Source organism: Tupaia chinensis, unplaced genomic scaffold (assembly GCF_000334495.1).
Source record: "Tupaia chinensis unplaced genomic scaffold, TupChi_1.0 Scaffold000600_1, whole genome shotgun sequence".
NCBI classification, from domain to species: Eukaryota; Metazoa; Chordata; class Mammalia; order Scandentia; family Tupaiidae; genus Tupaia; species Tupaia belangeri.
This window is the reverse complement of record NW_006160117.1, coordinates 668,323-690,760: the sequence shown is the minus strand read 5'-3', so window position 1 is coordinate 690,760 and position 22,438 is coordinate 668,323. Positions and strand designations below refer to the sequence as shown.

The 22,438-nt window shown below is 37.2% G+C and overlaps 1 protein-coding gene across 2 annotated transcripts in view; it reads right to left on the bottom strand.

Annotated features, from left to right (window-relative positions):
• The window catches only part of POLA1 (DNA polymerase alpha 1, catalytic subunit), a 353,788-nt gene that overhangs the window by 161,959 nt on the left and 169,391 nt on the right, over positions 1-22,438 (bottom strand). For both annotated transcript variants that reach the window (XM_027775720.1, XM_027775721.1), the window contains exons 33-34: positions 15,143-15,321; positions 13,283-13,414 (exon numbers count right to left, since the gene is read on the bottom strand). In XM_027775720.1, coding sequence (XP_027631521.1) covers positions 13,283-13,414; positions 15,143-15,321 — 311 coding nt within the window. The remainder of the gene's footprint in view (positions 1-13,282; positions 13,415-15,142; positions 15,322-22,438) is intronic.

Genomic DNA, 22,438 nt, shown 5'->3' with positions numbered 1-22,438 from the left:
TGAACCATTCTCCTCTCCAGATCTTAGGCACGCATGCGCACGTTCCTGGTGTGAGTTTAAGTCGCCAGGTCTAGGACTGATTCCATGTAGTCAACTACGTGGGACCCAGTACCCTAAACCACCAGGCCATAGGGTGGCCCTAATTTTTCACTATTATAAATAATAATTCAACAAAGTATTCTTGCACATAAATTTCAGAGTACAAATCTTTAGGAAAAATTGCTAGAGTTGAAAGTGAAGCTTCTGAGGTCAGCAGTTGGTGTGGTGTTTAAGGGGCTGGATTCCCTAATGGCTGCCAGACCTGGCAGCTTGCTGTCTCACTTTCTCTCTCTCTGGTTAAATTTAAAAAAAATAATGATGATGATTAAAATTAAATAATTCTTTAAAAAAAAAAGAAAGTGAAGCTTCTGGGGTCTACAAAATCATATTACTTTTTCAGCATATTGACATTTCCACTGATGGTGTAAAATCACTGATCAGGAAGTTTCCTGATACATTAGCATCAATCAAGGCAGTGGCTGGCCCCAAACTGTACTGTTGGCCACCACATTCCTCACTATCAAGTAATCACAGGGACTAATACATAAATAGGCCAGTTTCACTTAAGAACGATGCTGGTGAGAGAATAAAATTTTATTAAATCTCAATATTTAAATATACAGTAAATCCTTTTATTACCACATACTAACTATCATAGTTGTCTCTGGAAAAAGCACCTGTACAACTGTCCAAGTTGTGAGGTGAGTGAGCCACTTTGTTCAAAGAACAGCATTTAAAAAATTATTTATTTACATTCATTTACTATACATCATTATAGCGTAACAAAATGAGATTTTCTATCCAGAATACACTGTATATTGGCTCAATCAAGCACATCAACATACGAGTTATTATCAACAAATAATTTTCCATTTCTTGTTTCCTGTATATTTTGCTTTTTTCCCATCTCATCTCTCACCCTCTGCCATCTCCCACCCTCTTCTCACACTGTCTCTGGTATCCACGGTTGCTTTCTATGCCTTTTTCCCCCACATTTTATTGATTCATTAAAGATTTTAATTAATCTAAATATTTCCAATAGCAAGCATAGCTGATATATACATATCCATGAACATAAGTCTAACTTTAGGCATAAACCTCAGTGAGCAGACCGAATATACTATAAAGTAGCACCTAGCAGGGGCTATACTGCAGTCATCAAACAGGTATTTTTAATACATTTTTTTTTAATTTCAAGAAAAAGGTTTCATGTGTTTTTTTTCCCTGAAACATTTTTTAAGAATTAATTTACATTCATTCCCTAAGCATCGTAACAGCATGCAAAATGTGAATTCCATCCAGAATATACTGCATAGTGGCTTAATCATGCATGTTATCGTCAATAATTTTCCATTTCTATTTTGACACACATATACATATATGTATGTGTATATATATGTATGTATTTACCCCTTTTTCTGACCCTCTGCCCTTCCCCACCCTCTTCTCACACTATCTCTGGTGTCTACAGTTGTCTTCCATTCCTTCCCCCCACACACACACATTTTATTGATCACACAATTTCTTAAGTAATCTAACTACTTTCAATAGCAAGTTTCGCTGGTAATTTCAAGAAAAGCGGTTTTAACTTTAATAAATCAAAGAAATGCTAAAGAATTTTGCTTAAAACTTAAAGCCAGGAAACAGGTTAGGATTCTGTTCAAAGAGTAGGCACATGAACCTATTGACAGCTCAAGACAGGACAAAAATCTTTAAAACCGGACAACAAAGCCTAGAAGAAAATCAGCAATATTTTAGTCAACAGTCATAAAATGCTATTTCACTAGTTCAGTCTCATGTGCTTAATCTATCTTCTGTTGTGGCTTGGCTTGATCTTCCCGACTGAATTCTGGGAATCAACTCCAGACTTGTCACTACGATTAAATTGGCCATTTTCTTAGTTCTTGAACTCTTATTTGTGTGTGTCTGTATTTAATTTTCCTGATATAGCACCCTCTTGAGAACTTCTTGGAGATCTGGCCTAGTGGGGTAAATTCTTTCAGGTTTTGTTTATCTGAGAGTGTTCTTGTCTTTTCTTCCCATATGAAGGAGAATCTTGCCAGGTAAAGTATTCTTGGTTGAAGCTGCTTTTCCATTAACACTTTGAATATATTTTTCCATTCTTTCCTCGCTCGCATTGTTTCTGATGAGAGGTCTGCTGCTAGCCTGATGGGATATCCTTTGTAGGTAACTTGCCATTTTTCTCTTGCCAATCTTAGTATCTTGTCTTTGTCTGTGGTTTTCATCAGTCGGGCTATAATGTGTCTTGGAGAAGATCTTCTTGGGTTGATTCTATTTGGCATCCTTTGTATTTCTTGGGACTGGACCTTTGAGTGCCTCTCTAGGTTTGGAAAGTTTTCTTGCAGGATTTCATAGAATAGATTATCAATGCCCTTATGAGTCTCTTTGCTTTCTGGGATACCAATTATCCTGCTTTTTGGACATATGATGGTATCTAGTATTTCTCGTATATTATTCTCATTTTTGGGGCCACTTTCTCAGTCTTCGTGGTGGATTTTTCTAGGCCAGCAATTTTCTCTTCTACACCAGAGATTCTATTTTCTGTATGATCTAGTTTGATTTTAATACTTTCAAGGAAGATTCTGACTTCCTCTATTGTAGCCTTCATCTCTAACAGGTCCATTTGATTCTTTTTTTAAGTGTGTAATTCCTCTTTTAGATCTTGCAATAATTTCTTCACCTCCTGGAACTTGTCATCTCCTTTCTCCTTTCTCTTCTGCAGTTCATTGTCTCTCTTCTCTTCCATCTCTGTTAGCTTCGACATTATGAATATTCTAAATTCTTTATCAGACATTTCTATGGTTTCCATGGAACTGACTGTGGATGAAGAGGAACTATTCTTTTGCCTTGGAAGAGAGATAATTTTTTGCTTTCCCATATTTCTTGTGGCCCTGCAGTGATTTCTAGTCATCTGATGGATGGTGTGTTTCTTCTCAAACTTGAAGTTCAATCTGAACGTTCAGAAGCGTGAAGAGGTGATCTGGAATCTCCTTGCCGTTCCATTTTGATCCCACTCGAGTTGGTGGGCTGGAGGCTGAATTACTAGTAGAAAATCTTCATTTCTCTTTTTTCCCTGAAATCACTAGTTCTCAGGAGCCAAGAAGGTGTCTTCTCAAAGAACATCACTTTTACTTGAAAGAATAACTGATAGATAAACTATGGTTATTCAGACATGGGAATCTGGCAAAAATTTTGTCAAAGATGAACCAATTGAGCCTGGCACTTCCAGACATATCAAGTGACAGTATTTGTTACTGGTGATAAAATCCCAGCTTTCAATGAGTATTCACTAGAAAATTTGTATCCATAACTATAAGCTCAATAGCTTCCTAATACTTGAAGACTTTTCTGATTAATCTGGTGGTATAAAGTAATTTAAAAATAATGAAATATGTCAATATCTGGAAAATCTTAAGTCAGTAAACCAATACTTTATAAATGACCAATGCATCATGTTATCAAACCGTGCCTGGGTAAATAATCCACTTGAAGCGTAAGACAGAGAAATGGATTTCAATATACCAGAGCACAAAAAGTTTACTAATATGGTTTCAGATTCCACATTGTTAATAACTATTAAGAAACCATCCTTTTAAAGTGTTGCTGTATTGACAAAAAAAAAGAATATCCACAATTAAGAAAAAAAGTTATTAAAAACATCCCGTCCAGGAACCAGCAGACAGCATAATGGTTACGCCATTGGACTCCCACATAGTCTACTGCAGTTCGAGTCTTGGACCTGGTAGCTTAAAACTCATGCCAGGCACATGTGGGTGCATGCCCAAGATTCTGAGAGGAGAATGGAGTAGAAGGGGTTGTGGCATGGCCATGCCCTCAGGGGGGTGATTTCTTGCTTTCTGTCTGTCTCTCCAGCAAGAACACATGTCCTATAGCAAAAATCTCTCAAGAAAAAAAATATTCCTTCCTTTCTAACTACATATCTTGTAGAGTCAAATTTTTCTCCACAAAAACAACATACCACAAAAGATGGGATGCAGAAGCAGATATGAGAACCTAGGCTGTCTTCCATCCACACATTAATGAGATCTAAAAAATGGAAAGCAATTCCACTGCTTTTAATATGTTATTTTGCCTTTGGAATAGTCATTTTTTTGTAGGCATGTTATTTTGTTACATAATAGGTTTACTGTTGTTTAAATGGATTAATACTTTGTAAATGTCTCAGTTTGAACTTATAATCCAGTAAATGTTAACATATATAATCCACATAAACAAAAACTCTTCAGCATCCTCAGTGATTTAAGAGTGTACGGGGCAAGGGTCCCAGAAATCGAAAGGTTTGAGAACCATTGTGCTATCCCATCGCAAATACCCATCAGCAAGAGACTTCATTTTGCTGGGCAATTTGAAACAGGTGTCTCTTGCCTCCGGGCACTCTTTTTTTTTTTTTGAGAGATTTTCACTGTAGGGCGCGTGCGCTCGCCAGAGAGACAGAGAGAGACATAGAGACAGAAAGCGAGAAATCACCCCCCAGGGGGGATGGTCACACCGCAATCCCTTCTCCTCCATTCTCCTCTCGGGATCTTGGGCATGCACGCACACGCGCCCGGCGTGAGTTTTAAGCCACCGGGTCCGGGACACAAACCGCGGTCGACTATGTGGGAGTCCAGCGACATAGCCATTACGCTAACTGCTGGTTCCCCCTCTGGGCACTCTTTTGATCTTTCTTTGCTGATCAACTCCTGGAAGTAGTAGCTCTTGACTGTCACTTGACAGAAAGCTATGATTGAGGGAAATTATCCTCAGAAAATTAGCTGTGACTTCATCCACATGGTTTCTAAGTCCTTTGTATACATAAAGAAGTAAATCCTGGTCAGCTTTGTTTTTTCCTGCCACTTCTAGCCAAAATTCTTGAACATCCTTTGCGGGTAGCTGAAGACCTAGTCCCTGCTAGGCTGGGCTCCTGAGAGGTAGGCAGGAAAATCATCTAGCATCAAGAGCTCTGCAGACAGCCAAGGAACCCTGAATACCTGTGAGCGTGAAGGAGGCCAGGGACATTTCAGGAAACATGCTTGGTGATGTGTCTCACTAAACCACCCATCTTAAGAACGATGTGCTGGAGAATACGGTAACAACAATAACACCTTTGGAGGCAGTGCCAAGAGGCAGATGAGTTTTGAACCAGAACAAAAAGGCACACTCGCTTTTCAAAAACAAGCTGAAGTCAACATGCTGTTAAGTGTTGGTATAAGCATATGGTCCAGCTAGCTCAGATTTATGCCAAGCATAAAACCAATACCCATCATGTAGAAAAGACTGGCATTCTAATTTATATCCATAGTATTATTTTATTTGGAATCTAGGCTTGGAGAGTTTTTCTATGATGCCTCAGAAAGGCAGCTGAATTAACACTCTCTGAATAGAAATATGGTTATTCCATTTAACGTAAGACTAAGCTAGATAGGACCATCTGGAAATTCTTATCTGTAACAATCTGCAGAGAGCTGATTTCCACACGTGAACTATAATGTACACTCTGGGCAAACCACATATGAAAGACAGCCATCGCCTGGGGCGCTCTCCTCCCATCTCTCGTTGACATGTGCAGCAGAGAACTGATAGTTCCACTTTGCTCCTTGAAGTCAAGAAGGTCAATGGTGTGAAAATCTCACTTCTGAAAGGTTAAATGAAATCTGTTCTGGTTCAATTTCTTACTCTACTACAAGATAGTAGCTGTAGATGACTCGAGTTAGACCTGAAGTTGAGTTTTTCCTAAATACACAAGGTGAGAGAAATGAAACTGAAGAAAGGAATTCTACTGTTTTGGTACAAGTAGTTTTCTGTTTTTACCCATTTGTTTTCAGGTATTTGAGGACTCCTCTAGCATTTCCTCAGAATTTCAAAAAGCCTCCAATTTTCCCTTCAGATGAGGAAAACTGTATCAGAAGATGCTGAAACCCCAGGTTCAACACACATGCTTCCCTCCAATGGCCAGACGAGTCCATTGCTGAGTGGCTATAATCAGCCTTCTGGACTCACAGCCCAGCCAGCCTTGAAACCTGACCTGTCTTATTATGCTAATGCCCAAGGCTACATCAAGTTTTACGAGTGACTACAGTGAAGATGGTGAGCAGCTTGGTAGTCATAAATGGCTGTCTTCCCAGACATAATGGGCAGAATTCTGGACTAGGGTCTTGGTCACTGTATGAAGCTAACAGGTGATCTGTGACAGCCATCTGATAGCACTGACCTCTCAGAATGTTGTGAACTCATTCGCCACAGTACCATTCTGACTGGCTGGGAAAGGGAGAGTAGCAATTAGATGAAAGCTTCCAAGTGGGTACTTGGGAAAGACAGACACCACAGGCCCAGCCCAGGTCTCAGTCTGAGGGTTCTGAACACACCAAGGAACATAGCCAAGCCATGTTCATCCATCATGTCTTGGAACAAAACAATGAACTTTAAAAGTGAACTCTTGGCCAGTTGTCATGGTTTTGTGGTCACATAACATTCCATGACACTGAAGCCATATAAGAAGCCTCAATTTAAAAAAAAAAAAAAAAGGAATTATGAAAAAGAAGAAACAAACAGGTTAAAAAAAAATAAAAAGAAGCCTCTGGGTTTTCATCCCAGTGTTTCCCTGTACATGCCTGCCACTTATCCCCATGATCAGGATTCACTGAGGTTGGGGATGGTTTGTGGCATGAGGACCCTGCTGGGGTGCCTTCTCTGTATATGTCTCTCTCATGGAAGAAATAAACAAAAACATTTTTTTAACATTAATGAGTTCTCAGGAACAACAGATAGCATAATGGTTATGTCACCGGATTCCCGCATAGTCAACTGTAGTTTGAGTCCCAGACCCAGCAACTTAAAACTCATGCTGGGCATGTATGCATGTGTACCCAAGCTCCTGAGAGGAGAATGGAGAAGAGTTTGCGGTGTGGTCATCTCCCCCAGGAGATGGGATATAAGGCTGTGTCTGATTCTATTTGCTTATGAAAACTCCTTTATAAAAGCTAATATTATACCAGAATAAGGTGCTGATATAGAATATGTAGCTGGCATGATTTAGGGGACAGGACTTGATTTGTTTTTCACTAGATTTGTACATTAAGTTTATTTAGAATAAGAGTCTACTCAACCATCACCAAACCCTTGTTTCTTCGTTTTTTTTGTGGGAACATGCCATGGTATAACAACAAAATGTGATCCCTGACTCAAAATTAGCTAGCTTGACCTACATATCTTAAAAAAAAAAAAAAAAAAAAAAAAAAAAAAAAAAAAAAAAAAAAAACAGCCATCTGCTAATAAAAATATAGCAACTCTCCATCAATGTGCCGTGGTGTTAGAATCCCACATTTAAAAGAAATGCAATTGCTGTCCCTCACGTCCATTTACATTTAGCTTCCCTATCAAATGGTGTGAAGCAAAAAGAAATATTACTTCTCAATATATTCCTTTTTTGCATTAATAAGATTTAGGATGAGTCCTATGGATTCCTAAAGAAATTGTTCTTCAAGCACTGCTGGGCAAGCACGGATTGGGCTGCCCGTGCTGCTAAATGGGTGGGATGGGTATCTATTGCTTCTTTGCATGCCTTTTACACCACTTATAATTATGCTTTTAAAAGTCTTTACAAAAAAGAAACCCAATTTATTCTTTTTGAATGTTCTAAATATAAATGCAGAGGCAAGGAAATAAACAATAATTCTGATAGTGCTTAGAGTTTAAACTATTTTTGAACTAATGTACCTGTAATGCTACTGCATATTGGAACCTATAACCTAAAAACTATCAGTCTACATCACCACAGGTAAGAAATGAGAAATTTTGAGGGTTATTGAACACTGAATATTTGCAGTGGAACCAAATGCCATTGTATGGCTCTAAAACTCCCAGATCCATCTGCACAATATAGCTCTGTTGAAAAGTGAAAGGCAATGGGAATGAGTAAGCCGTGTTAGTAATTTACTGGGGGGGATTGAGGGGGATGCAGGCTGGAGCGGGAGGTCGCTTTATTGCTAACTCATCACATCTATTTATTAATTCGGTTATATCCACTCCTAACGAAACTACCCTTCTTTAAGCACTGTTGGGCACCACGGATGGTGCTTGCCTATGATACTAAATGGATGCATATTTCTGTGGAAAAAACACTGTGATCAATATTTCACTTTACCCTCACTGTATTTTTTTAAAACTTTCTTTTCCTCTCTTTCTCATAAAAGAGAGAGAAAGAGGGACAGACAGGTAGGTAGCCTTAATAGGATCTCACCACCCCATGACACCTCCTCCCCAGTCTTTCCGCCATCAAGGATCACAGGCACACACCAAGGCACACCTAGTGTGTTCAGGCAGACCTAGGATACAAATCCAGGCCTTCCCAGATGGCTCCAGTATCATGCAGTGGTGCTCTACCACCTGTACCACTGTGGCTGGGCCCCTTTTTGCACTTCTGATAAAAGGCAGCTCCACTTCAATCTCTGGCTGAATGATACATGCTTAGTGGTTTTGTCTTTGAGAAATAAATTATCCATTTTGAAATTAACAAGCATTTTTTCCCCAGAGGTATAAAACAGAAGCTTAGCATGGATTCCTCATATACTACAAATTATCTCACTGTATTGTCTGGTATGTGACCTCTTCTAGAGGGACTCACAGCCACCAAGCCAAGGGACAGCAACATTAGTCAAATGTTCCCTCCTCTCCTAGGGGATCACACACAGGTGCATAAGAGAGTCTTTGCATCATGAAGGAACACACACTGGACATTATTATAATTATTTTAGTTTCTCCAAAGAGTCCCAAGAGATTTTTTTGAAATATAGCATACGTCACAATAAACTTAGAAGTGCAAAAAAAAAGATGTAACATAGGCATTTGTCTTCTTTGCCACATTATGTAGTCGGAGATAGACTCTTCCATCAGGACAATGAAAAAGTGCACTCAGGCAAGATGCTTTTTTAAGCATCAAGATGAGAACATTTTTGGTTGGTGCTTCTTTGCCTGATACTCATTTTGGGAAGAAAGCAAATTGAGGCTATTGGGTTGAATATAGAGCAAAATACTGAAATCCATAGGAATCAGTCATGTAAAATATAGAAGATAGTAATAAAGGACTTTCTTAGCTAGTGCTTTCATGACATTAAAATATTGTGGAATTTTGTGCTAACCTGAGAATCAATTTATTGTACACCCCTTATAAATCTTCTGCTCATATCACAGTATTTATAAAAAAGAATCTAAGGAAAAAAAGAGCAAAGTATAAACTTTATTCGACGATTCCTTGGGTTATGCAACACAAAGATGTATACGCTATTGAGAGCAAGGGGCTATGACAGAGACCACAAATGAGAAACAGAAGAAAGCACAACCTCAATTCAAGAAAATTCAGAGACATAAAACCTACGGCAAGTGTCTAAAGAATCTGGCCATCAACTTCTGGCCCGTGCAACTAATCAAAGGTTATCACATGCACCGCCCTAACTGTTTATTGGTTAATTTTGTCTGAGGTGGGCCAGCCTCATCTAGGGCCAGCAATATCATGATGTTTAAAAATCACAGAGAAGTGCTCTAAGGAATGTTCCTTTACAAATGGCTAGAAACATTGGAAGGCTGAGGACATGAGCCATCAATGGGAATTTGGGAATGTATTCAAGTTGACTATCAACTCTGACTTCCAGAGGCTCCACCTTTAGAAACGAATGGCTCTTCAAGTATTAAAATGAGGGTTGAATGTACATTATAACTAATAGTACTTGAGATGAAAGTAAATGACCCAGCATCCCCCTCCCAGGTACCAAGAGGGGTCAAATTTCTCATTTATCAGCAAGTCTTCAGGGTAGGCCAGCATCTCAATCTCAGACTCTCTTCTGTGGCTGCTCCTTGGATGGCTGAGGGGAACACTTCAAAAATGAACCAGCTAAACAAACTTCCCAGCAGCACTTGACAGAGCTACACCTATTCTTCCCATTTCCAAAGCAGTGGAGAATTAATTCCCAGTTCTATGGATCTATTGTAAGTATAATAGACTAAAGAGCTATCACAGACACATTTATTGTAAAAGCACAATCCCAAGAGTGTCTAGTGGAGGGCCAAAACGATTAACACAAATGCTTTGTCAGATCAAAGATAAAACCTGCACCGCCCAATTGAGGAATGAATTAGAACAGTGGGTTATCTTTCAAATTAACCAGGGCAGTTAGTGAGGAAAATTTCATGAAAGTGTAATTCTTAGCCTTTGTGAATCCACACAGCAGGCATTCTGCCAGCTGACAAGATGATGAAATTTTCATGCTTAAAAAAAGCCCTCTTCATTTCCCAATTTAGATTAGCTAGTGTTTCTCTCCCTTTTTGTGTGTGTGTCTATTTGCTCTTCTGGAACAGAATTTAAGGGGAGGGGGAATACATATCAATTTTTCACTGTAAAATTGAGTCTTTCAAAAACATCCCTAAAAGCTTAGAGATATAGTCTTTAAACTGACTTTTTATTATTTTCAAAAATACCAGTTGGATTTTAACAGAGGAACCAGCAAGGACCAAGGCATGAAATCAACTCTGAATTAAGGCTTTCTACACTACCTCAGAGTCTTTTGACACTTCATCTAATCTCAAGATAAAGCATAGAACGGTTTTCCTCCTAAAGAAATTAACATATGACTTAAAATATCCTTCCTCAGTACTTTTTATGTTTCTATGTGTATATTGATATTTAAGTGTTCTAAGAGATGAGAATTCAAAGGATATAATCATCGCTATATGTCACAGGGGAGGGGGAGGGTATCCCCCGATTAGTGAAGGCAGTAATGAAATATGATGACATGATATTGATTATCAGATACATAAACTTTCAGAAATGTTATATCACATTTATTTATTCAGTCCTATTAGGTCGTTGGGAAAGTCATGAGGTATTTTTCTGTTTTTCTAGGCAAAAATGTGTCATGACTTTCCCGATGACCCAATATTTATTCATGACAGAAGATAACAGAATATGTGATGTATTTCTCCAAAATTAAAGTGATTTAGAAGTATACTTTGCTACTCTAAATGTCCGTCTTTTTTTCTTGACAACCTGATTTCCTAGTGATCTAAAACTGATTCTTGGTAGGTTATAGTATTTGGTCAAGTACCACATGCCTTTCTTATGGAAATGCCTTCCTTTCTCTGTGTAGGTTGAGTTCCTCCTGCAGTGACTTTAAGACTACAAAATTTTTTTTTTTTAAAATGAGATTCTGGACCTCTGTCCACAAAGTTATATAACCAGTGGGTAGAATTTTTTATGTTACAGAATAGGAGGAAACCACTTTAGTAGTAGCTTCAGAGAACAGTCACTTAACCTCAGTACTTACTCTCAATATCCTTGCATCCAGTATACTTGCTGTATAGGCTTCAAGGTGGATTATTACCATCATGATATATCACACTGAACTAAGTATAATCAGTACCACTTGAGACATAATAACCAAAGAGACTCAATCCCATGTCCTTCTACAGACAAAAGTTCCTTAAAGTCTAGGAAACAGGAAGAAAAAGAACACTCTACCAATGAAGCAGAACCTAGAGGTGCATGTATTTTTTACATAAAAGCTCTGATACTCAAAATATCTAAAATATTTGTTCTGCATAGAACCATGAAAAGAACAAATAATGGATTTCTTTTTCTTTTGTCCAATCACATATGATGAAGATCAAAAAGTAGAGAAATAAGCCTCTAATTTTGAAGATAGTCATATCAATCTTCAAACTCAGGAGTGACATTTGGCTATTTTGATTAGAAATCCCACAGAAAAGTCAATCAAGTGGGTAGTTAACTACAGGAAAACCAATACTTGCTGTTAGTGAGATGCCTGGCAGAGAAGACAATTAAAGCAAACACTCTAGGAACACTGTGTTAGATCTGTATCCCTAAAAGTAGGTTGTTTAGCTTAAAACCAAACACTTACATAACCACCACACACACACACACACACACACACACACACACACACACAGAGGTTAGAAATCAAACTTTTAATTAGGGCACATTTCTAAATACTCAGAAGATCATTTTTCTGCCTATTCTCAACTTAGTCAAAACAGATTGTTCTTTTATACAAAAGAAAATAGATGAGTTTCCTCCAGTAGTAATATTCCCATGGTGATGATTTTCATAGACTAAACACAGAGAAAAAACTCAGAATTCTTCCCAAGAGTCAAGAATTATACATTGCTCAATGAGGCCTGTAAATGAGGAGCTGAATAGTTTTGATTTTGGCTCTTCATGCTAAATCAAGGCCTAACATTTCATGTACTGAACATTTCATCTTCCATGGAATGTGACCCTACAGATAACCTTTATTCCCACCCAACTGTTCATTAAGTGCAGCACATAATTATTCACTAACATGTTTCAGATTTTCCCAAAATGTAGTCAAAATTATTATTTTTTAAAATCTTCCCATAAACCTACTTGCACTTTTGACAAATACAAATCATTTTACACCAAATTCACAACTGTATGTTTTAACTCTTCATCCTGTAATACTCATTTTTTTTTTTTTTTACATATGATATCTATGTTAAAGAAGAAGATGCTATGTTACTAACATAGGAGTAGGATACTGATAAAAGTCATAGGTCTTACCTACTAGAATCTGAGCAAATATTTTGGGAAACACCTTGCCACTACAGCTTTTTCAAGGAAGTTACAGTGAACTTTCAAGTAACAGAAAACATGTTTAGATGATAAATGACAATATTTATAAAAATTAGACATTCTGCAAAATCCAAGACAAATTGCACTTAAATTTAAAAGATATTTTTATTTCCTCACAAAAATAGCCTCAGACTGTCACATATACACTTAGTATTAGCTAGTGGACAGTTTATTAAAATCACCACAGACAATTTTATGGCTCTACTTGCCAAAACAGGCAGTTCTATTTTCCCCTCTGCCCAAAGATCTAAGTGACCATTTAGTCTTATTTAAGTGACAATAAACTAAAACATTTCCTGATTATCGCCTCACTTCTCCTTAAAAGCAAAATTTTCTTTATTAAAATATTGCTCATTAATAAAAGAGGTGTAATGCCCAAAAGAAAATCAAATCATTTGTCATGCTAATATGCCAAAATTACACACTTTATCATATTTGTAGCAACAGCACTTTGCCAGGAATTTTCCCCAAAGTCTTTCAAAATTCTGCAGTTTTATGAAAACCAACAGAACAAGTACGGAACATCAATAAGTATGTAAAAAACTCATTATGGATACTTACATCATAGTACTTTTTAATACAACGTCTAATGTCCACGATCAATTTGTTGTTCAGCTGTACCATAAAGGCCAGAGGTGAAGCCTTACAATCGATGTTACTACAACGATACAAGCTGGGTTCCATATCAGTTCCCTATAGAAGTCAGGATAGACAAGCACACAAAAGGTTACTGCGAGGTTTTAAAAGGTGTGCATGTGTGTGTGCGTGTGTGCGTTTAAAATATTACATGCTTTTCTGTTGTACAATATTCTTAATCTATTTTATTGGTGAGTTTCTAAATCCCATTTTCACAACGACTTTCCTCCCAAAGACTCCTTTAGTCATGTAAACCTTCCACTCTTTTGCCATCATCATAATGAAGTATAAAGTTGAAGGGAAAACCCTGAAATCACTATTTCACATTCAATCCTGACAGACTCTATTGATAAAATCATTCTTCCTCTTTAAATACCAGTGAAGTCATATTATTGGAAATAAACATTCTTCTTAGAGAAAGTGATCAAAATTTTAAAACTGTACTTATTCATTCCAAACTTGAAGACAAAGTAAGAACCTTTATGACTTTGGTTTGCCTTCCATCTTTTCAACTTAATTTTAAGAATAAAGCCTAGAAATGAAAAGTGTTGCACCGCAAAAGGAATATCTTGCCAACTTAGCAGATCTAAAATTCCTGCAATTTCCCCACATAATCAAATGTATTTGGGGTAGGGGAAGCAGGAGTAGAAATGTAAAAGAATCAACTATTAGTAGTTGGAGAAAATGCTTTGTTTTGTTGTGTTTTGTTTTAAACAAATACAAACCAAATATAATATATAGGAAAACTGTTGGGGTTTCTATAGCATTTGTTTTCCTTCGGGATACTTAAACATCTTGGTTTCCCCCGCTCCAATCTGGTACATAACCCTATGCGCCACACTAAGCAATTCCAGGTGGAAGAGATTTTAGAGCTTGACATCGGCTCTTCCACAGTTAGCCCATCTGCAAGTCGTCAAGCTTCATGCAATTAACTATCTTATTTACAGCTGTAATGAAGCAAAACTCAAGGATTTAGCAAGTATTGCTGATCTGTGTCTGCCTCTTCCTAGCACTTGCTTCCAAAGACTGCTTTGTTTTGATTCAAAAAAATGCAAAACATCTGCTGTTTGTCCAAATTAACTTAAAATAATTACTTTTAATTTAGATAAAGGATGTCTTTTCTTTCAGTTTCAAGGTTTTACACAGTTCTGCTGCCTACTCTTTTGCCAATGGCCAGTACATGTATAACACTGCAGTGGAAGCAAGTAAATTGGCTAAGTTTCAAGTTCTGATCCAAGGTCAATGATACATTTTTTGGCAGTATTTCTGGCAAGGAATGTCTCCCTGTGACTTTTTAAATGTCTGATATGCAAAGACAGCAGAAAAGATAATAAGAGTACCTTTGTCAAAAAGGAGGTAACTGGGATGGGTAAAGATAAACAAGAACTTTCCCAAAACACTCAGTTCCCATTAAGTTGATTTAAGATAAAGGAAAATATTGCTGTATTAATAAATGGGGGTTAGGAGTGGAGAAATACAGGTTACTAATTAAGGAATTACAATAAAAAATACTTTAAGGTAATTTAGAATTTTTAAGAGATTCCATTTAAAAACCAAGGTCAGGCATTCTAGGGAGCCAAAAACAATATTCAAACACATTCGATTAGGAGTTTTTGAAAAGAAAATAAGTTGTGAGGGCAGAATTCATATAATACTAAAATTCTTGAAACACATGAAAGCTGGTTTAAGGTTTCCCCCCCTTTTTATATACCCTATAGTGGCAGTGGGGGAGGGGGTTGTACTAGTTTGCTTACAAAATTAAAGAAACAAAAAGAAACAACTAACCAAGCCATCTAAGACATTATCATAAATATTCTCGGTCCCACATGCAGGGCATGGACATTTTAATTTCTCACAGTCCTTGTATTTCTCTTCATCAGTGAGCTGTGCTGGGCCACCCAGGACAGTATCATTCTCTTCATCTTTATGATAATGATGAACTCTAAATTGGGTGGGGTCAAGTCCTATTAATAGAAAAGAAAACAAATTCAGAAAAATATCAACATTTAAAAATGCCCAAACAAGAAACCTCTCGCAAAAGAATGATTTTAAATTCATACACACATGTGCACGTGCAATCATTTGAACTCAAGATCACTCGGACAAATGACTTTGCTTTTTACAAGAGATTACTTTATAAATAAAACAAGTAACCACAACAAAGCAATGTAGAAATATGTATGTTCGAGTTTGGGAGCAACTACTTCTATAGGATTTTTAAAAAATATTTTTCTTAAAGTTACAGTGAAAAACTTCAAATAAATGTGCAGTTATTAAGAAACACTCTTAAAATCAAAGTGTCTCCATTAAAACTGAAAACAGAGAATACAAATCCCATTAAAGAAAACACGTTCACTGCCATTACAACTCCTTCAAGTGCAGGCACAACTGCTAACCCTGATTTCAATGCGGTGGTCGATTTCATCTTGGCTCAGTAGTTAACAGCATGTAGGTTGCAATCTAATTCAGTGGTTAAAATTCAGTAGCAACATCTGAGACAAAATGCAACATGGTTTGTTCCTGGTGTTCAGAATTCAGAAATTTAAAATATGTGCAAAAACAATGGATCTAAAGATTCACAGGCTAAAACATTTTGAAACCATACCATCCATATATCAATCAAAACAACACAAGAAATTAATTGATACCTGGTTTACGTAGTTTCCACAAACTACTTAAATAAAAGAAACGTTTTTGAGCCAACCAATTTAATTTATCCTTAATCAAAGCTTACCTGTCAAAATCTCCTATATGAATTTTAATTCTTAGAGGTAATTTCACACTATGTTTTATAATATTTTCTTAAAAGCATCCCTTAGCAATGCCTAAAATCCTAGGCTTTTGAATCTAAGGAAAACCATCACATGTATCTTACTACAAAAGAACTAAATAAGTAATACAAAACAGCACTGAACAAAAAAGTTCACAAATTAACAAAAGTATCTAAAAATGATTTTAAACCTATCAATGGCTGCAAAGGTAGATAACCATATATACACACTCAGAATTAAGTGACAAAATCCTATTTAGTCAGTGGTCAAGTGACATCTAGTAACTCTCAAATACTCAAGGCAGACTCTTTCACAGTGAAAATGTGCTGAACAAAGAATAATATGACTGAGACTCCATGTTTTGGTTTTAAAACCTCAGTTTTTCACTATCTGTAAAATGGAAGTCAGATCACTGACCATAGAGTTTTGAAGTTTAAATTAGATAATAAATGATGAACCGAGTTCATTGGTGCCTATTGTATGGGAAGTCATCGATAAATGTCATTTGAGTGAAAAAGTAAAATAGCAACTGAACGTCATTTAATCCAGACTATATTCACTCAAGATTATGTGTTTAGAAAAACCTATAAAACACACGCTCATGCTGCATATCAAGTTAGTAGCTACTCTGTAGGAACAAAAATATTTCCTGAAATGTTGGTATATCATAAAAACAAAGAACTCACATTCAACACAATTTGGAAAACTGTTCTTCATTTGTGTCATAAATTTTTATACTTGGCCTCAAGTGTAATAAGTTTTATTCTACAACTTACCTATCCTCTAAGAGAAATAGCAAATTAGTGAAGTATGAGGGAATACACACCCTCACATTTGAAGATAAAGAGGGGCAGAGGAATTGAGTAAGAGAGCCCATGCCTATGAATAACACCATTTCTTCTCCATAGTGAAGGGTAACTATTACTAATCCTTAAACTCTAGTTGTAAATCCAACTGTATCCACATAATGTTCCGTTTTATTTTTGATTAGGAGAAAGCAGCTTCCTACAGGTTTTCTCTGACTATATGATAATTAATTTCCCAAGGCCAATACTCATTATCGAAAAAAAAAAGAAAAAGAAAAATAAGCAAGATTTTTCTAAAAGTAAGCTTCTTTTACAGTCCACATGCCAAGGAACAAAAAACATTATTGGTTTACACACATACACAATTGGCTTCACTGAGAAAAGGAACCAACAGGAGCGGCCCTTGCCCTCCCCACCAGGCCTTGCTCACCTGGCGCACCTGAGTGTCTGGAGCTGCACACATGTGCCCAAGGCAGCCTGCCCGCTGAGAAAGCCAAAGTGGACGTGGGCCACCTCGCTGCTCACAGAGAAATGCCAACAACTGGCCGAAACTTGTGAAAAAAATGATCAGGCCTTATGAAATGTCTACTCTTACTGTCTATTTCCACAAACTACTGTTATCTTCCCAAGGCAGTAACAAAGCCAACTGGCCCAGCTAATTACTTTAGATTTATTCACAAACTGATTTTTTTCAGGGAAAGGGGCTTCAATCTCAGTACTTTCTTGGGCATAGTTCCATGTTAAATTTTGAAAACATAAAGGAAGAGCAACCAGCAGATGGTGTAATGGTTATGTCATTGGACTTCCACGTAGTCAATCATGGTTCAAGTCCCAGACTGGCGGCTTCAAACTCACCCCAGGTGTGTGTGTGTGTGCGTGCGTCCATGCATGTCCAAAATCCCAAGAGGAGAATGGAGAAGGGATTGTGGTGTGGCCACACACCCCTGAGGGGGTAATTTCTCACTTTCTGTCTCTGTCTCTCTGGCAAACACATGCACCCTAGAGCAAAAATCTCTCTTTAAAAAATAATAAAGGGAGAAGACACTATAGTTATCTTAAAATATCAGATATACGGTGATCTTTCCACAAATTACTTAAATACAAAAATGTCACTTATCCCCAAAAATGTCATTATAAAAAGCAATTTTCATGGGAGGACAATTGTAAGTTAAACAGGCAAATCACAGAGGGCTATATTAAACCATTTTAAGGAAACATAATGTCATGTTAAAAAATAAAGACTATTGCTACTATAATCTTTTCCGAAAAAGTCAAAGTCCAAGCTTAAGCCTTGCCCCGAATGTATTTACCATAAAAATTAATTTTTCCCAATCCTCACAAAATTAGTAATAACAGCTTCTTTTGAAGTTTTGGTAGACTTCAAAGTTTTACCGCTTATATACCATAACTCATTAAGGCTGGAGTGAAACAGGAAAAATGTATCTGGTGCTGCCACCTAGAGGTAGAGATTTTGAACTTTAAAATGTGCAAAGTAGAGCTGCTCCATAACTCCATTTGTAATTACTGCCACCCTGAAATTAAACATTTCTGTAAGAAATGACATTAAAGTCAGACCTTTATCACACTTGCCCTACATGCATATACACTCTATAACATTAAACTGCTCACCATACAGCGAGTAACCGTATTAGTTTTGAGCAAGAGGTGTAAATTCCTTACCTCTTCTACAGAGAGCTTTATCTAAACAACTGGCTCAAATCAACAAACTTTGCAACCCTTTCAAGAAAAGGAACTTCCACGCCTACTAGACTTGCTTTTGACAAACGTGAATCATTTGGTCAGGTACAGAATAAAGGAAGGAGCAGCCAGTTTGGGCTTTGCAAAAGCAGTTACGTGAGGGAAGAACAGCTGTGGGTTACCCCGCAGTCAGCAGAGATGATGTATGCTTTAATTCAATCCTGTGACTTGTACTGTGATCTTGTCACTTGTGTGAGGACGGGGGTTGGGGAGAGAAGGGACAGTGGAATGAAATTAAAATACTGTCATTTATAATTAGAAAATTTGTAGGATCTCACATTATTTTGGCAACATGATCAAAGCTCTCATGTTTCAACAAGTATTTATAGAAAGTAACATCATAGGCATGAGTTAAGTAGCACTGTTTTACTTAAGATCACCAGTCTTATCACACCCCCCCATGTGACATTTAGCATGAAATTATCTTTTCTGCCACCGCACATTACAACCATTATAAACTATACCTGTTTTTGGAATGTTCACCTGCCCACATTCCCAAGCAGTATTGAAACCATTCATAACTCAAGACATGATTGAGAGGCTAATGAATTTGATCAAGTATTTTCCTTACTCTAAGAGACAAGGTCTCTATTAGTACAACTGGAAATAACTACAGTAAAAACAGCTGTATATATTCATGCAAGTGGGGAAGAGAGAAAAATCCCTATGAATGAAACCCAAAATGAATAAAGGGAGTACCTGGTATTCCCAAGCAGTGTGTAATATGTTGCATTTGAGCTATTAGGTAAGCTAATTCATGGAATACTATTGTGAAATTGATTTTAGGAAGTAAATCATTTCTCTTTTGCATGAATCCAGGTTTTTGTATTAACTGGACTTCTAAGAGAACAATACACATCCTGAAATTTTAAATTGTGAAAGTCTCTATCCACATAAAACCTCATACAAGAATGCTCATAGCAGGTTTATTCATAATAGCCCCAAAATAGAAACCATTAAAATGCCCATCAACAGAAGAACGAACAAAATAATATAATGCACCATGGAATACTACTGAGCAACAAAAAAGAATGATACTTGCAACAAAGTGGATGAAACTCAAAAATATTATGCTAAGTGAAAAAAGTTGAACACAGGGCTAGCCTTCTAGTGCAGTGGTTAAGCACTGTGCATTGGAAGCCAAATCCCACATGGTCCACTGCAATTCAAATCCTGGTCCAGTCAGCTGGAAAAATATACCAGGTATGTGTATTTAAAATCCCGATAAGGGACCAGCAGATGGCATGATGGTTAAGTCACTGGACTGCCATGTAGTCGAACATGGTTGGAGTCCTGAACCCAGCAACATAAAACTCATGCCGAGTGCCTGTGGGGCTGGGAGGTGGTGTGATGGTTAAGGTGCTGGACTCCCACATGGTTGACCATGGTTTGAGTCCCAGGCCTGAAGGCTTTCTTTCTTTCTCTCATCAAATTGAATAATAATAATAATAATAATAAGTGAACAAAATTAAATAAATCTTTATTTAACAAAACAAAACAAAACAAAAAAAACTCATACTGGGTGCATGTGTGTGCATGTCCAAAATCCCAAGAGGTGAATGGAGGAGAAAGGACTGCAGTGTGACCATACTCTCCAGGGCTGACTTCTTGCTTTCTGTCTCTCTGTCTCTCTGGCAAGCACATCTTCCCTAGAGCAAAAATCAGCCTCTAAAAAACAGAAAAATCCTGATGAGATGGAGAAATGGAGAAAAGAGGACTGGACTGCAGAGTGACCACACCCCACTGGAGGGTGCACGTTCTCCTTTCTCTTGGTGAGCATATGCGTTCTCTGGCAATAAAAGTACTTTTTTAAAAAAAAGAGCCTGAATGCAAAAAAATACATACTGTAGGAAACCAATTATATAAAATTCTTCAACAGGCAAAACTAACCTGATGATGATAGAAATCAGATAAGCAGTTTGCTTTTGTGAGGGGGTGTTGATGGGAAGGGGCCCAAAGGAACATTCTGGGGCAATGAAAATGTTCTGTACCCATCAAACTGATAGTAAGATACTCTTAAGATTTTAGCATTTCAGGGTAAATGATGTAAATTCTACTTTAAAAAAAAACACACTAAATAGAAGATATTTGTAATGTTTATTTTCACAGGACTCATGTTTAGGATCCGCAAGAAATGCCTGCAAATCAATAATAAATAGACAACCCAACAGAAAAATAGAAAAAGACTTGAATAGGCACCTCACAAAAGGACCAAGACACATAGTCAAGAAGCTCATGAAAAGGTTCTCAGTTCACTAGTTACCAAAGACACGCAAATTAAAACCACAATGCTATGCCACTACATAAAATGAACCATCACGTCGGTAAGAATGTGGAACACTCATACACTGCTAAGTAGGGGTGTAAATGAGCAGAAACACATTGGAAAATTGGCAGTATCTCTTAAAGCTGAATACCATACATGTCCCCCATGGCCCAGCACGTTTCTCAACCGCAAACTCAACAGAAAAGCCTCCTTGTGTTCACGAGGAAACAAGTACAAAATCTCCCAAAGCAGCACTCGTCGTAATAGCCAAAGGTATACCTACAGGAGACAGGTACATGGTTTGCTATATTCATACAAGCACATACAGAATGTACAGAAAAAGTACAACCACAAAGATGAATCTCACAGGCGATATTCAATGAGAACAGTCAGACACAAAGAATAAAAACACAATTTATATGATGCTCAAAAATTTAAAACAAACAACAAAGAAAACAAAAAGCCACCTCATTTTTGATGCTAGAAGCTATGAGAGCAATTTTCGGGTGGTGGCAGGGTTAGGAGGATAGTTCCCAGGAGATAAGAGGGGGTATCTGGGGATGTAGTAATACTCAGTGTCTTGAGCTCAGTACTGACTACACTGGTATGTGTTTACTTCATGAAAATTCATTGAGCCGTTCAGTTAGGTTCTGTGTACTTTTCTGTATAAGAAAATTTATACTTAAAGAAGTGAGAAAAGTGAAAACTAAATATTTATGATACACCTATGAGTTTGTCCAAAAAGGCATTGGGCTAGCGGGTGGCATCATGGTTGGAGTGCTGGACTCCCACATGGCCAACTCTGGTTCAAGTCCCAGACCTAGACGCTTGCTTTCTCTCTCTCTCTCTGGTGAGCACACATGCCCTACTGTAGCAAAATCTTTAAAAATACTAATAATGATAAATAAAATTAAATAAATAATTATTTTTTAAAAAGGCATTGAATCTCAATTGGACATTATACCTCCTCACAGATATACACACCATCACCTACGAAACAGTACTAGCAAATATAAAATGAAATAAATTGAATCTAAATATGATCAAGTCTTTATATCCAATTAACAACTGACAGAAATACAGGGGATGGAGGAACACATTAAAGTATACCACTAGGGTACAAGCACCAAACTCCAGAATAAGGAAAATTGTATGGGACAGAAAACCCTGCTTCTTTTAATAAATTGGGAAGATTAAAAACAGGAAAGAAAAATGATAGAAATGAACTATTACATGGATCGTGATTATATTCCAGTTGAAACAAGGAGCTTTTCTTTAAAAGAGTACATTCATAGGATAATCATGGAAATATGAACACTTACCAGATATATGATGAAATGAAGGAAATGCAGAGGGTTTTTTTTAGGGTGATGCTATTGCAGTAATACTAAATGGGAGGTCCTTGTCTTTTTTTTTTTTTTTCCAGAGGTTTTTGTTATAGGGCGCATGCACTCGCCAGAAAGACAGAGACAGAGAGATA